Source organism: Nerophis ophidion, linkage group LG25 (assembly GCF_033978795.1).
Source record: "Nerophis ophidion isolate RoL-2023_Sa linkage group LG25, RoL_Noph_v1.0, whole genome shotgun sequence".
Taxonomy (NCBI): Eukaryota; Metazoa; Chordata; class Actinopteri; order Syngnathiformes; family Syngnathidae; genus Nerophis; species Nerophis ophidion.
Window position 1 is genome coordinate 30,209,308 of NC_084635.1, and position 17,719 is coordinate 30,227,026.

The window sequence follows — 17,719 nt, forward strand, 5'->3', positions numbered from 1 at the left end:
AATACATTTAAAAATGTCAAAATTATGTTTGAAAAACCCTCTATTTTATGTTTATAAGTTAAATGTATTATGTTAAATGTTATGTGATTATTTTAATCAATTAATTAATTAGTTCATATGTTAAATACATTTAAAATGGAAAAAATCAGCTTAAAAAAACTAAGCTGCTGTTAAAATGTCAAATGTTATGTTAAATGTTATGTCAATATGTCAACTGATTAAAAATAATAAATAAAAAATAAATAAAATAAAATAAATATCATTAAAACCCCGATGCTGCTGTTAAAATGTTACATTTATCATGTTAAATATTATGTTATGTTAATCAATAATTAATTAAATAATATGTTCAATGCTTTTAAAAATCAAACGTTCCATTTAAAAAAAATGCTTTTAAAAATGTATTAGTATGTTAAATAAATAAAAAAAATATTAAAATGTCATTAAAAAAAACTTCATGCTGATGTTAAAATGTTCATTGTATTACGCTAAATTTTATTTTAATTTTATTCAAAAATTAATTAGGTTTTATGTTAAATATATTCAAAATAAAAAAAGAAATGTCAAATTAGTTATGTGAAATGTTATGTCAATATATAAACTAATTAATGAATATGTCAAAATGCCGTAAGAAAAACAAAAAAACTATGCTACCGTTAAAGTGTTAAATTTGTTTTGTTGAATGTTATGTTAATTAATTAATTAATTCATTATTATTTTAAACAAATTTAAAAAGGTTTAAATACTGTTTAAAAAACCCTATGCCGCCGTTAAAATGTTAAATTTGTTAAGTTAAACGTTATGTTGATTAATTAATTATCCATCCATCCTTTTTCTACCACTTATTCCCTTTCGGGGTCACGGGGGGCGCTGGCGCCTATCTCAGCTACAATCGGGCGGAAGGCGGGGTACACCCTGGACAAGTCGCCACCTCATCGCAGGGCCAACACAGATAGACAGACAACATTCACACTCACATTCACACACTAGGGCCAATTTAGTGTTGCCAATCAACCTATCCCCAGGTGCATGTCTTTGGAGGTGGGAGGAAGCCGGAGTACCCGGAGGGAACCCACGCAGTCACGGGGAGAACATGCAAACTCCACACAGAAAGATCCCGAGCCTGGATTTGAACCCAGGACTGCAGGACCTTCGTATTGTGAGGCAGACGCACTAACCCCTCTTCCACCGTGAAGCCCTTATTAATTAATTAATGTATTAAATACAGTTAAAAAGGTTAAAGTGCCGTTTAAAAAAAGCTGTATGTTGCCAATTGAATTGCGTACTGGCGGGCTAAATCTAGCCCCCGGGCCTAGAGTTTGGCACTTTTGGCATATGGAAAATGAGTTACATAAGCAATAATTTTCTTACAATAATCCACATCCCATGAATAAAACATGACATTTACACATATGTGCTCCAGTGCATGGAGACAGTTTTCCATCAAAAAAAAAAAAAAAAAAAAGGGAGGGGGTGGCAAAACTAAATCTAATTGAGTAACGACTTTCTTTTTTTTTTTTTTTTTTTTCCTCCTGCCACACATCTGCTGGCTTCCTGCAACGTAAACGACAATGAAGTGCTCTTTTTTTTTTTTTTGTATTTTTTTGAAAAACAACAAGCAGCGCCGGTGGCCAACGAGCGCCGCCCATCATTTGTAGTCTGCCTCAGTCCGTTGCGCCTTAGTCCCGCCCCCTCCTCGTTCAGCCCCGCCCCCGCTCGACGCCGATTGGCTGCCGGCCGGAGCGCGTCTCCGGTTTTTAACGCAGCGTGTGCGTGCACGGAGTTCATACCGTGCGAGGAAGCGCTCGTCTTTTTTATTCTACTCAGGACGCATCCAAACGTACACAACACACTTTGTAACAACGTGCTTTTTTCTTTTTCTACAGAAAAAAAAGAAAGAAAAGAACAACGTTGCATTGAGTTGATGCAACAAAAAAGAAAAAAAAAAAAAAAAAAGGACGCACCTCCATGTTACTTTGGATAAGGACGCCGGGCAAGGACACCGCACTACACCGCTGATGCTGATGCTGATCCGGGCGGGATAGGACCCACTGACCGGTCTCTCTCTCTTTTTTTTTTTTTTTTTTTTTTAGATCTGCACACCTTTGTCACGCATCTGGATGCTTTTTGTCCTTGCTTTTTTTTTTTTTTTGGAACAAGGGTGACTCACTGCGTGCAAAAGGCGAGCCTCTGCATCCTAATCACACAGCAGCTCATTGACATTACAGTCAGACTTTTCTGGAGCCCTTTTTTATTTATTTATTTATTTATTTATTTCCACTGCTGCTGCATTGTAGCCTGCAAAGAAGAAAAAGGGCAAAAGGATACACATTCCCTCCTTTTGGAACTATATCTGGACTAAAATCCACTTCATTTAGGTAAGTTAACCTCTTATATGTTCTTTTTACGTCATGTATGTGCAAGGATGCAACAGTTCTTGCAGAGGACGACGCACATTACAAGCTTCTGCTGTGATGTTAGAATTATTTTTTATTTTTTTTACGAGGCTCGTATTATATATCCGGATTATGCGGATTGGTTAATGCGTGTAAGAGGCTCATTTTTGTTCAAAAAGCGTCACAATAGCCCATCTCCTGCTGTATTGCCTGCAGTGCTGCCTAAGTTGGACAGTTTTCATCCAGCATCCTCATCCTATGTGAATGGAATGTTTATTGTTTGTTGTATATGGAAACCAGATAAGTCCTGGATGTGGATGCCGTGGTATCAGAACTATTTTCCATAATTCTCGCAGGGTAGCCGGATTTTACTAACAAGCAAAAAAAACTGGACGGATAACTCAATTGGCAATGATTGTTGAGATGAATTACACACGAGTCCGGATCGCGTTTCTTCCGGATAGATTGTACGGGCTAACGAGATGACAAACACGTAATGTGTGTTTCTTTGCTTTCTCCTAGGTGGTGTCAATTTGCATTCGCCATGACTATTCCGTTCGGAGAGTGGATCATGATTATTGCTCAGATGACTCTGAGTGCGGCGTTGAATTTAAATTAGGTGTTCGGCGACCACAGATTGCCGGGAGAGGCGGAGGAGGAGTGCAAGAGATAAAACACAATCCGCCGAGGCGAATGCCGAGACCTCGCGTGATGACCAGGACTCTTTTTTGGAAGTGATAAGACGGAGCTGTAGCGGGGGACAAAAAAATATATATCAACAGGTCAACGCAGCTTGAAGCCACTTCCAGAGAGTGGGGATGTATCTTTCTGTTTTTTTTTTCCTCCTCTTGTGGGCTCGAGCCCTGACGCTGAAGAACTTGAATTACTCCGTCCCCGAGGAGCAAGGACCGGGGACGGTGATCGGAAACATCGCCAAAGATGCCCGACTCGGCCTGGAGCAGACCGGGCAGGGCGGGCAGGGGAAGAAAGCCAACTTCAGGGTGCTGGAGAACTCGGCGCCGCATCTCATCGACGTGGACCCCCAGAGTGGACTGCTCTATACAAAACAGCGCATTGACCGAGAGACTTTGTGTAAAAGAAACCCCAAGTGCCAGCTCTCCATGGAGGTGTTTGCGAACGACAAGGAGATCTGCATGATTAAAATAGACATCCAAGACATAAATGACAACTCCCCGAGTTTCCCCTCTGACCAGATCGACATTGACATATCTGAAAATGCAGTCCCGGGGACACGTTTCCCCCTGACCAGCGCTCATGATCCAGATGCAGGGGAAAATGGTCTGAAAACCTATCAGATAACACGCGATGACTACAATCTCTTTTCCTTGGAGGTAAAATCCCGCGGGGATGGAACTAAGTTCCCAGAATTGATCATCCAAAGGCCACTAGACCGGGAAGAAAGAAACCATCACACCCTTATTTTGTCAGCAACTGATGGCGGGGAATATTCAAGGTCTGGCACCATGCAGATAAACGTTAAAGTTATCGATTCAAATGACAACAGCCCGGTGTTTGACCAGCCCTCGTATGTTGTTGAAATTCCTGAAAACTCCCCTCCCGGTAAAGTCTTGATAGATTTAAACGCCACCGACCCTGACGAGGGCAACAATGGACAGGTGGTCTATTCTTTCAGTGGCTATGCCCCAGAGAGAATCCGGGAGCTGTTCTCCATAGATTCTAGAACAGGGGTCATCAAGATTCAGGGCGAAATTGACTACGAAGAGAGCCCTGTTATTGAGATCGACGTACAGGCAAAGGACCTCGGCCCCAATCCCATCCCGGGCCATTGTAAAGTCACCGTTAAAGTGCTTGACAGGAACGATAACTGGCCCTCTATTGGCTTTGTGTCGGTACGACAGGGAGCCATCAGCGAGGCGGCACCTTCAGGCACTGTTATTGCTCTGGTCCGGGTCACGGACAAGGACTCAGGCAGGAACGGCCAGCTTCAATGCAGAGTGCTGGGTAACGTCCCCTTTAAACTAGAAGAGAATTACGATAACTTCTACACCGTCGTGACGGAAAGACCGTTGGACAGAGAGGCGCAAGACGAGTACAACGTCACCATTGTGGCAAAGGACAACGGCATTCCACCTCTGAACTCCACAAAATCTTTCACCGTAAAGATTTTGGATGAGAACGACAACGTCCCGCGCTTTACTAAGTCGGTTTACCTACTGCAGATACCGGAGAACAACATACCGGGAGAGTTCCTGGGTTCAGTGCTTGCTCATGACCCGGATCTCGGACAAAACGGCACGGTGTACTACAGCATTATTAACTCCAACGTGAGCGGGGGTGATGTCAACACCTACGTAAACGTGAACGCCGCCAACGGAGCCATATATGCAGTCAGATCGTTCAACTATGAGCAGATCAAATACTTTGACTTCAAAGTACTCGCTCGGGACGCAGGATCGCCCCACCTGGAGAGCAACACAACGGTGCGCATCAGTATTCTGGACGTAAACGATAACATCCCTGTCATCGTTCTCCCGCTTCTACAAAACGACACCGCTGAAATCCACGTGCCGCGGAACGTCGGGGTGGGCTACATTGTCACCACGGTGAGGGCAGTGGACAATGACTACGGCGAAAGCGGGAGACTCACATACGAGATCTCGGACGGGAACGAGGAGCACCTTTTCGAGATGGATCCAGCGACCGGTGAGGTGCGAACAGCCCACCCTTTCTGGGAGAACGCCAGTCCCGCCGTGGAGCTGATCATCCGCGTGTCGGACCACGGCAAGCCCACCCTCACCACCGCGGCGAGGCTCATCATCAAGGCCTCCAACGGACATCCCGCTGACGGACTGCTGCATGTCGACAACCATCAGAAGTGGGACATGTCCCTGCCTCTCATCGTGACTCTGAGCATCATCTCAATCATGCTTCTGGCTGCCATGGTCACCATAGCCGTCAAGTGCAAACGGGAAAACAAGGAGATACGGACCTATAACTGTCGAATCGCAGAATACTCGCATCCTCAGCTGGGGAAAGGAAAGAAAAAGAAGCTTAACAAGAACGACATCATGCTGGTGCAGAGCGAGGTGGAGGAGCGGGATGCCATGAATGTGATGAATGTGGTAAGCAGTCCTTCCTTGGCCACCTCTCCCATGTACTTTGACTACCAGACACGCCTGCCACTCAGCTCACCGAGATCAGAAGTCATGTACCTTAAGCCCACTACCAATAACCTCAGCGTGCCCCAAGGCCACGTGGGATGCCACACCAGCTTCACAGGCCCAGTCACCAGCACTACAGACACACCTACTAACCGCATGTCCATCATACAGGTAAGGGACTTGCCCCACTCTCACACACTGTTCCGCCCACTCCCACGTCAGCGCCTTCGTGAAGTATCCGCGTCCGACGTGGACATGACTTGTCTTGTAAAAACCAAAGAGGGGCTGAGAGGAGTGCGGAGTGAAAAGACGGAAGGGAGTAGTGAGCATTAGAAGGATTAAAGGGGAACATTATCACGATTTCAAAAGGGTTAAAAACAATTAAAATCAGTTCCCAGTGGCTTGTTGTATTTTTTGAAGTTTTTTTCAAAATTTTACCGGTCTCGGAATATCCCTAAATAAAGCTTTAGAGTGCCTTATTTTCGCTCTCTGCGAAGACCCTGGCCATTTCCCTGTGACGTCATACAGTGCTCCCAATGTAAACAAACAATGGGAATACCACAGCAAGATATAGTGTCATTAGCTCGGATTCAAACTTGGATTTAAGCGATTCAACAGATTACACATGTATTTAAACAGATGGTTGGAGTGTGAAAATATTGAAGAAGAAACTGAAGCTATTGAGCGAATAGCTATTGACGCTATTCATAGCCATAGCAAGGTCGAATAGCTGCGTTAGCATCGCCGGTAAAATGTGCGGACCAAACGATCAGGACTTTCGCATCTTGTGACACTGGAGCAACTTAAATCCGTCGATTGGTAAGTGTTTGTTTCGCATTAAATGTGGTTGGAAGGAAACGTGATATAGTTGCAGATGCATCTGCAGGTTATCCATACATCTCTGTACCATGTCTGCTTTAGCACCGCCGGTAAATAGCATGTTAGCATCGATTAGCATAGCATATTAGCATCGATTAGCTGGCAGTCAGCATCAACAAAACTCACCTTTGTGATTTTGGTGACTATCGTTGCAAATGCATCTGCAGGTTATCCATACATCTCTGTGCCATATCTGTCTTAGCATCGCCGGTAAAATGTGGCACATTCAATGGGGGTCTGGCGGCAGACACTTTCGCATCTTCGGGCCGGTGGTGCAACTTGAATCCCTCCCTGTTAGTGTTGTTACACCCTCCGACAACACACCGACGAGGCATGAGGTCTCCAAGGTTCCAAAAAATAGTCGAAAAAACGGAAAATAACAGAGCTGAGACCCGGTGTTTGTAATGTGTTGAAAATGAAAATGGTGGGTGTGTTACCTCGGCGACGTCACATTTTGACCTCATCGCTTCCAGCGCGATAAACAGAAAGGCGTTTAATTTGCCAAAATTTACCCATTTAGAGTTCGGAAATCGGTTAAAAAAATAGATGGTCTTTTTTCTGCACCATCAATTGACGCTTACATATGTCTGGTGATTATGTTCCCCTTTAAGATATTCTCGTGTCCTTCCAGAACGGGTTTAGTGACATCCGCGCAAATTGGTTGCATTTGAAATATGTCACGGCGAGCTTTTCAGTGCTGTTTTCGCCAGAAAGCTGTTCATCAATAATCAATACATTCCTGCAATCTACTTACATGGATCGTGGATCAGTATTGTAGTTTCAGTCGTGAAGTATTGAACGAGAGACCATGGTCGTACTCCAATTATGATATGTTCCAATGAACAAATGTACATTAGGAATATGTACCCAAAAAGTCACTCTTACATACAATATGTGAGGGTTGGGTATTGGGTATCAACAGAGGTGGGTAGAGTAGCCAGAAATTGTACTCAAGTAAGAGTACTGTTACTTTAGAGATTTATTACCCAAGTGAAAGTAAGAAGTAGTCACCCAAATATTTACTTGAGTAAAAGTAAAAAGTATGTTGTGCAAAAACTACTCAAGTACTGAGTAACTGATGAGTAACCTGTTTGTTTAATGATTGCGGCAACAAATAATGGACAAAAAAATAAAAATAGCAATGAGCAAATTCAGAGCCAGGAATATCTCTTAAGCAACTAAAACAATATTATATATTAAATAATAATACATTAAAATAAAAAGAATAAGGCAAATTGAGCCACAATAACTTAACAGCACCATAGGCTCAGTAGGCATTGATTGATTGATTGATTGATTGATTGAAACTTGTATTAGTATATTGCAGAGTACAGTACATATTCCGTACAATTGACCACTAAATAGTAACACCCCAATAAGTTTTTCAACGTTAATCAATTACTTAATAAATGACCAAGTCGAGGTGATCTACCTCATAAATACATATACATACACACATATCATATACTGTATACACATACCTTTATATATACAGTATATAATTTATATTTATTTATTTTTCCCGTTTTTGTTGACATGTTAAAGGTGTTTTAATGAATATACATGCATGTTTAACATATAGATTCCTATCTTTAATGAAGACAAAAATATAAGTTGGTGTATTACCTGATTCTGATGACTTGCATTGATTGGAATCAGACAGTATTGCTGATAACGTCCCGGTTTTCAAATGGAGGAGAAAAAAAGTTCCTCCTTCCTGTCTAATACCACATGAAAGTTGTTGGTTTTTGGCATCTTATTTGTCCAGCTTCCATATTCGTTTTTATACACTTTACAAAAAATACATTGGCGGCAAACTCCGTAGCTTGCTAGCTTGTTTGCTCTGGCTTTCGGAGACTCTTATTTTGTTAGCGCAGGCGCGATAGAGCGGCGCTTTTATTGTGAAGACAGGAACTGTACGATCAGTCTTTGGGCTTAAGACGGGAAGTACGGTTGAAATAAAAAGTGTCTTTTTTTCCTTTACATTTTTGATTGATTGGTTGATGGATTGAAACTTTTATTAGTAGTTTGCACAGTACAGTACATATTCCGTACAGTTGAACACTAAATGGTAACACCCCAATAAGTTTTTCAACATGTCGGGTTCTACGTGTGACGGTCACGTGACCGCCTGGTTTTGTTTGATTGGTCAAACGTCACCAATGACTGCATGTGATTGGTGAAACGCAGGCATGCGTAGTTCCTACTTTGAATGCGTGTCTGACAAAATCAAAACAAACAAAGCGTGCATTAACAGATCGATAAAAGAAAAAAAGTAGCGAGTAGCGACCTGATTGCGGATAAATGGAGCGGAGTAAAAGTAGCGTTTCTTCTCTATAAATATACTCAAGTAAAAGTATGTTGCATAAAAACTACTCTTAGAAGTATAATTTATCCCAAAAGTTACTCAAGTAGATGTAACGGAGTAAATGTAGCGCGTTACTACCCACCTCTGGGTATCAAGTTGTTTCGAACATGCATACATTTACAAACCTCGTTTCCATATGAGTTGGGAAATTGTGTTAGATGTAAATATAAACGGAATACAATGATTTGCAAATCCTTTTCAACCCATATTCAATTGAATGCACTACAAAGACAACATATTTGATGTTCAAACTCAGAAACTTTATTTTTTTTTGTTGCAAATAATAATTAACTTGGAATTTCATGGCTGCAACACGTGCCAAAGTAGTTGGGAAAGGGCATGTTCACCACTGTGTTACATCACCTTTTCTTTTAACAACGCTCAATAAACGTTTGGGAACTGAGGAAACTAATTGTTGAAGCTTTGAGAGTGGAATTCTTTCCCATTCTTGTTTTATGTAGAGCTTCAGCCGTTCAACAGGCCGGGGTCTCCCGCTGTCGTATTTTACGCTTCATAACGCGCCACACATTTTTGATGGGAGACAGGTCTGGATTGCAGGCGGGCCAGGAAAGTACCCGCACTCTTTTTTTTACGAAGCCTCGCTGTTGTAACACGTGCTGAATGTGGCTTGGCATTGTCTTGCTGAAATAAGCAGGGGCGTCCATGAAAAAGACAGCGCGTAGATGGCAGCATATGTTGTTCCAAAACCTGTATGTACCTTTCAGCATTAATGGTGCCTTCACAGATGTGTAAGTTACCCATGCCTTGGGCACTAATGCACCCCCATACCATCACAGATGCTGGCTTTTGAACTTTGTGTCGATAACAGTCTGGATTGTTAGCTTCCATTTTGGCCCCGGATGACACAATGTCGAATATTTCCCCCAAAAATTTGAAATGTGGACTCGTTAGACCACAGAACACTTTTCCACTTTGCATCAGTCCATCTTAGAAGATCTCGGTCCCAGGGAAGCTGGCAGCGTTTCTGAATGTTGTTGATAAATGGCTTTCGCTTTGCATAGTAGAGCTTTAACTTGCAGTTACAGATGTAGCGACAAACTGTATTTAGTAACAGTTTTTTTCTGAAGTGTTTCTGAGCCCAGGTGGTGATATCCTTTAGAGATTGATGTCGGTTTTTGATACAGTGCCGTCTTAAGGATCGAAGGTCACGGTCATTCAATGTTGGTTTCCGGCCATGTCGCTTACGTGGAGTGATTTCTCCAGATTCTCTGAACCTTTTGATGATGTTATGGAGCGTAGATGTTGAAATCCCTAAATTTCTCGCAATTGCACTTTGAGAAATGTTGTTTTTAAAATGTTTGACTATTTGCTCACGCAGTTGTGGACAAAGGGGTGTACCTCGCCCCATCCTTTCTTGTGAAAGACTGAGCATTTTTTGGGAAGCTGTTTTTATACCCAATCATGGCACCCACCTGTTCCCAATTTGCCTGCACACCTGTGCAATGATCCAAATAAGTGTTTGATGAGCATTCTTCAACTTTATCAGTATTGATTCCCACCTTTCCTAACTTCTTTGTCACGTGTTGCTGGACATCAAATTCTAAAGTTAATGATTATTTGCAAAAAAATATGTTGTCTTTGTAGCATATTCAACTGAATATGGGTTGAAAATGATTTGCAAATCATTGTATTCCGTTTATATTTACATCTAACACAATTTCCCAATTCATATGGAAATTGGGTTTGTACAACAAGTGGATGGAGATTCTTGACAATTAGAACTGGCCTAAACTTGCCAACTTTCAACTTCTTTGATTGATTGATTGAAACTTGTATTAGTATATTGCACAGTACAGTACATATTCCGTACAATTGACCACTAAAAGGTGACACCCGAAAAAGTTTTTCAACTTGTTTAAGTCGGGGTCCACGTTGATCAATTCATGGTAATTCTTGTACTGTGTTTTGAGGTAGCAGGAAAGCAGCACTTACGGAACAAATGTGTGGCTATCGACACTAAAAAAATCAATTTCAAGACATTAAAAATCAACTTTTTTGTATGTTTTGGACTACAAAATCCTTTCATTTTCTCAAAAATCGACAGTGCGCGTTGTAACTCGGTGCGCTTAATGTACGGAATAATTCTGGTTGTGCTTACCAACCTCAAAGCAGTTTTATCTGGTACATGGTGTGATGATAAGAGTGACCAGCAGATGGCAGTCACACATAAGAGATGCGTGCAGACTGCAATATGACGCCAGTAAACAAGACCAAAACTTGAAATGTTCCGTGGAAAATAAAGAACATTACACACGGCGGTCAATAATCCGTCAAAATGTCTTGATGGATTGTTGGCCCGTTACAGCTACCGTAGTCTGAGATACAAGTATTACTATGGTGTGGGTATAAGGACCGCAAAATTTCATCCATTACCAGACATATTATCTAGCGTTTTGTTTCAAAATTTAATTCAAAACCAACTTTTCTTACCTTCTTGTACCTGCTGATGTGTTTTTGATATCTACATAAGTTCTGAAAATTTGCGCACATCCGCCAGTGTAGTCCATGGCGATGCTGTAGTCGATAAGTTTCTTGTTTTTGTCTATCTTTTATTTATGGGGCATTCACCCGCTGCTGTTGCCATTTCTAATATAAAGTAGCGTAAAGTTCTAACTTATATCTCGCTGTGGAAGTGCTAAAAACTACCGGTGTAGTGAGTTTACATTATTCACCCGAGGAAGTTTGGTTATTAGCGAGTTCCGATTGGATGTTTTTTTACGCACTAGTGAGCCACGGATGAGGAGACGCTACTCCGTTATCGATTGATGTAAAGTCTGAATTTATTTTAAATAGTTAGCGCCATCTTTTGACACTCCTTCCACTCCCGTTCAAGCCACGTAAATAAGACATGTCCCCAAAACGGTGCATCCTGAAGTGACTGTCAGAGACTGACTTGAAGATGATCTGTAAAACATCAGCTAAGCAATATTTTGACCAAAGAACCACCATTACATGTTATGTAGACCCATGTTTTTCAACCACTGTGCCGTGGGCTATTATGTAATTTGGGTTACAAATATTTTATGCAAACCAGTATCAAAAATCTGCAAATAATCCAACCCAATCCACTTTATTTGTATCGCACATTTAAACAATACAATGTTTCCAAAGTGCTGCACAAAAATTTTAAAACCAATATTCAAATCCTATCCTGAGCTCCACCAATGACTGAATAAAAACAAAAAAATAAATACATATAAAACCAATATAAAAAAATATATAAAATAAATATGATTAAAAACGATTTTAAAGGGTAAAACCAATTAAAACAGTAAATAGAAATCAAAATTTTAAAAACACAGAGGACCACACAACTCACGTAGTGTTAAAAGCCAGAGAATAAAAATGGGTCTTAAAACGAGACTTAAAACACTCCATTGTGGGAGCAGTTTGAACATGTTCCAGAGCTTAGGGCCGACCACAGAGAAGGCCCTGTCTCCCCTAGTTTTAAGTCTGGTCTTGGGCACCACGAGCTGGAACTGGCTCTCGGACCTCAGAGGATTGTAAATTTGGATGAGGTCAGAGATATAATGAGGTGCCAGTCCATGTAAAGCAGGGGTCTCAAACTCAATTTACCTGGGGGCCACAGGATGCAGAATCTGGGTGAGGCTGGGCCACAAGAAACCATTTCTTAAAATAATCTAACATGCACTTTTTATTAAATTCACCTTCTTTGAATGACTTTCCCGCACTGGCAACATTCTTGCCCACTCTCGCGATTTTTCCGGGAAATACCCGAATATTAGTACTCTCCCGGTTTTCACCCGGACAACAATATAGAGGGTGTGCCGTGATGGCGCTGCCTTTAGCGTCCTCTACAACTTGCCGTCTCCTCCGCTTTTTCGCCAGCCCAGTCACATATCGTATGAGGCTTGTTATACGGAAAGGACTGCAAGACAGAGTTGATCAACCGCCATACAGGTCACACTGAGGGTGGCCATATATACATCTTTATCACTGTTACGAATATGCGCCACACTGTGAACCCATAAAAACAAGATTGACAAAACACATCTTGGGAGAACATCCACACTGTAATACAACATAAACACAACAGAACAAATACCCAGAATCCAATGCAGCTGGGTTTGGGGGCGGGGGTAAAAAAAAAAAAAAAATGGTAAAAATGGGTTATACTTGTATAGCGCTTTTCTACCTTCAAGGTACTCAAAGCGCTTTGACATTATTTCCACATTCACCCATTCACACACACATTCACACACTGACGGTGGGAGCTGCCATGCAAGGCACTCACCAGGACCCATCAGGAGCAAGGTGGGTGAAGTGTCTTGCCCAAGGACACAACGGATGTGACTAGGATGGTAGAAGGTGCGGATTGAACCAGTAACCCTCAGATTACTGGCACAGCCACTCTCCCAAATTCGCCTCGCCGGGGGTGTATATTGTAGCTGGGAAGAGTTAGGAATACATGGGATTTTTGGTTTATGTTCTGTTGTTTTCGTATTATGTTACGGTGCGGATGTTCTCCCAAAATGTGTTTGTCGTTCTTGTTTGGTGTGGGTTCACAGTGTGGCACATATTTGTAACAGTGTTAAAGTTGTTTGTACGGCCATCCTCAGTGTGACCTGTATGGTTATTGACCAAGTCTGTCTTGCAGTCGCTAACTGCGTCTACATAAGTCAAATACAACATGTTGCTGGACCGGCACACTGTTGATACAGATTGTAGAGGACGCTAAAGACCCCTGATTAATGTTGTTTTGGGTGAAAATCGGCAGAATGATTACCCTTGGAGGGGCACTGAAAATTGGTAGTCTCCATGAAAAAAAGAGGTTATACAAGTATGACACTGTAAAGCACCATTCATTTAAAACTCGCGGGCCGCACCAACGTTAAATTTTCATATAAAGGTGGGGGCCGCAAAATAACGTCTCGTGGGCCGCAAATGGCCCGCGGGCCGCGTGTTTGAGACCCCTGTTGTAAAGCTTTAAAAACAAACAGCAAGGTTTTAAAATAAATTCTAAAATGAATAGGGAGCCAGTGCAAACTCTCAAGGGGTTATATGCTATAAAGTGTCATTGTTGAGTGTCAGTGTTGTCTAGAGATCAGCAGAGTAACCGTGTAATACTATTCCATATCAGTAGGTGGCAGCAGGTAGCTAATTGCTTCGTAGACGTCGTATCTAATGCTTAAACCAGGGTGTCCAAAGTGCCATTTGTGGCCCGCAGGGAATTTTTTAACGGCCCCACGGCACATTCTAAAAATACGATTAAAAAACATACAAAACATAAGAAGTGGTATAAAAGAGCAAAGAGGTGAAATTTAACAAGAAAATGTTGCAATGTTGACTATAATACCACAAAGCTGCCATGCAGGCTGTTTCTTTCTTTAAAAAAAAAATTGTGAATAAAAATCAATGTTATTATGAATTATTGACCTATTCAGGGCTCCAATTACGTCACATTAAATATTCCATTTTGAGATATTTTCTGTGTAAAATGTTGCATATTTAGTGTTTGCCACACGTTTTTGTTTCAAAACGAACAAACAATATACATAAACAACAATAAAACTTAAAATTGACGGATGAATCTGAAGTTGATCTTGAGATTATTGTGTTAAAAGTAAACAAACAATATATAATTTATTTTTTAACACTTTAATGAGTAGGACCCATTTGGAACCCAAATAATTTTAGTGTGATTTTTTTTTTTTTTTTTTTTTTTAAGTGCCATTGCTCAAAAAATAATAATTTTCAATGAACAAAGGTTGAACAACGCTGATTATACCACAAGGAAATGTTTTACTTTTATAAATGAGTCGCGGTTAAAGTTACAGATATTACACATAAAGGTGATGATAAACTGTGAACAAATTTTTGTTACGCCATAGGATGTGGGCGTGGTTTGGCGCCATACTTTGCTTCAATGGTTGCATTTTTTCAATGAACAAAGGTTGAAAAACGCTGATTATACCACAAGGAAATGTTTTACTTTTACAAATGAGTCGCGGTTAAAGTTACAGATATTACACATGAAGGTGATGATAAACTGTGAACACATTTTTGTTACGCCATAGGATGTGGGCGTGGTTTGGCGCCATACTTTGCTTCAATGGTTGCATTTTTTCAATGAACAAAGGTTGAAAAACACTGATTCTACCACAAGGAAATGTTTTACTTTTAAAAAAGAGTCGCAGTTAATGTTATAGATATTACACATAAAGGTGATGATAAACTGTGAACAAATTTTTGTTACGCCATAGGATGTGGGCGTGGTTTGGCGCCATACTTTGCTTCAATGGTTGCATTTTTTCAATGAACAAAGGTTGAAAAACGCTGATTGTACCACAAGGAAATGTTTTACTTTTACAAATGAGTCGCGGTTAAAGTTACAGATATTACACATGAAGGTGATGATAAACTGTGAACAAATTTTTGTTACGCCATAGGATGTGGGCGTGGTTTAGCGTCATACTTTGCTTCAATGGTTGCATTTTTTTGTTCAAAAACCCTGATTATACCACAAGGAAATGTTTTACTTTTACAACTGAGTCGCGGTTAAAGTTACAGATATTACACATAAAGGTGATGATAAACTGTGAATACATTTTTGTTACGCCATAGGATGTGGGCGTGGTTTGGCGCCATACTTTGGTTCAATGGTTGCATTTTTTTCAATAAACAAAGGTTGAAAAATGCTGATTATACCACAAGGAAATGTTTTACTTTCAGAGAAAAATACGGTATTTTTTTAAAATAGTTGATATTCTTCCCATCCCAACGTTGAGGTGGCAGACTTCTTTTCCAGTCGTCATAAATTGTGAGATTTGTTGTTCTTTTTAATTCGCTCAGTTTTAATTCCCAGTGATTAGCGGATTGGAGGTATTTTTAAAGCCATTAAAGCATCTTTGCGAAGAGTACTCGGGTGTTTAAGTCCTTAATGTGATAACTTCTGTGTGTCTTTGGCTGTAAGCTCATTAAAAGTCTGTCCTGCCAGACGAGGATTAGGGACGGCAGCGGTGCATAATCGCAGGACAATGGTCCGGTGAAGCTGATCTCGTCCTACGAATATTTACCTTCTTCTTCTGTTTTGCTTGATGTTCTTCACATTGTTTTATTCCTGAGTGGAAACTTGGGGATGCAGCCTAGGGTCACGCCGTTGGATTGAAGTCTGGTTTCGTCCCTTCGTTAAGACCTCTCTTGTCATTGGTACGACCTATTTGAGGTGGACATTCATGTGACGATGACCGTGATCAGATGTGACGCTTGCTCACCAGGGAGGGAAGCCGCTGTCCGTGGGTTTCACTCTCAACCAGGCTTCCATTGTGAGCCAGCTGCAAAAGGGCAAAGGCCAGAACGAAGAGCACGGACAATTCTAAATCGGGCAGACAGGGCAACTGTTGGTTCGTTTTTCAGCCGGTTTATTTGTCAAATGGTTGTATGACAAAGGCGCTCACTAACCGAGCAACGCAGGAATTGATCACTGATCAGTGGGAGTGACATACTATTTTTAAAGGCGAACATTATCACAATTTCAAAAGGGTTAAAAACAATAAAAAACAGTTCCCAGTGGCTTGTTGTATTTTTTGAAGTTTTTTTCAAAATTTTACCGGTCTCGGAATATCCCTAAATAAAGCTTTAAAGTGCCTTATTTTCGGCTCTCTGCGAAGACACTGGCCATTTCCCTGTGACGTCACACAGTGCTGCCAATGTAAACAACCAATGGGAATACCACAGCAAGATATAGCGACATTGGCTCGGATTCAAACTTGGATTTCAGCGATTTAAGCGATTCAACAGATTACGCATGTATTGAAACAGATGGTTGGAGTATGAAAATATTGAAAAAGAAACTGAAGCTATTGAGCGAATAGCAATTGACGCTATTCATAGCCATAGTATGGTCAAATAGCTGCGTTAGCATCGCCGGTAAAATGTGCGGACCAAACGATCAGGACTTTCGCATCTTTTGACACTGGAGCAACTTAAATCTGTCGATTGGTAAGTGTTTTTTCCGCATTAAATGTGGGTGGAAGGAAACGTAATATAGTTGCAAATGCATCTGCAGGTTATCCATACATCTCTGTGCCATGTCTGCTTTAGCACCGCCGGTAAATAGCATGTTAGCATCGAGTAGTGTAGCATGTTAGCATCGATTAGCTGGCAGTCAAAATCAACAAAACTCACCTTTTTGATTTCGTTGACTATCGTTGCAAATGCATCTGCAGGTTATCCATACATCTCTGTGCCATGTCTGTCTTAGCATCGCCGGTAAAATGTGGAGAAACTCCAGCACATTCAATGGGGGTCTGGCGGCAGACACTTTCACATCTTCGGGCCAGTGGTGCAACTTGAATCCCTCCCTGTTAGTGTTGTTACACCCTCCGACAACACACCGACGAGGCATGATGTCTCCAAGGTTCCAAAAAATAGTCAAAAAACGGAAAATAACAGAGCTGAGACCCGGTGTTTGTAATGTGTTGAAAATGAAAATGGCGGGTGTGTTACCTCGGCGACGTCACATTCTGACGTCATCGCCTCCAGCTCGCTAAACAGAAAGGCGTTTAATTCACCAAAATTCGCCCATTTAAAGTTCGGAAATCGGTTAAAAAAATAGATGGTCTTTTTTCTGCACCATCAAGGTATATATTGACGCTTACATATGTCTGGTGATAATGTTCCCCTTTAAGTATTTTTTGGGGTTTCTAATAGAAACAAATTAGCCCCTCCCACCAGTTTCATGTATCGACACGAAAATCGCAGGAGATGTTTATCATGAAATCTTAAAAACCCATACCAAAATAAGGAACAGGAATTCGGCCACTTTGGTTTTCATCTGCTAGTTTTTCGGCAAAAACAGGGGCGACACTTTAACGAACTCGTCTTATCGACTTTGACCGATTGAGTTGCGGTTAGAATTAAAGATACTACACACATAGGTAATGACAAAT

General features: G+C 41.1%; 1 protein-coding gene across 1 annotated transcript in view; it reads left to right on the plus strand.

Annotated features, from left to right (window-relative positions):
* Positions 1-1,766: 1,766 nt before the first annotated feature.
* LOC133542830 (protocadherin-17-like) overlaps positions 1,767-17,719 on the plus strand; it is a 104,491-nt gene continuing 88,538 nt past the window's right edge. Inside the window, exons 1-2 of the mRNA XM_061887024.1 lie at positions 1,767-2,378; positions 2,919-5,710. Of these exons, the coding sequence (XP_061743008.1) occupies positions 3,215-5,710 (2,496 nt within the window). The 5' untranslated portion in view covers positions 1,767-2,378; positions 2,919-3,214. The remainder of the gene's footprint in view (positions 2,379-2,918; positions 5,711-17,719) is intronic.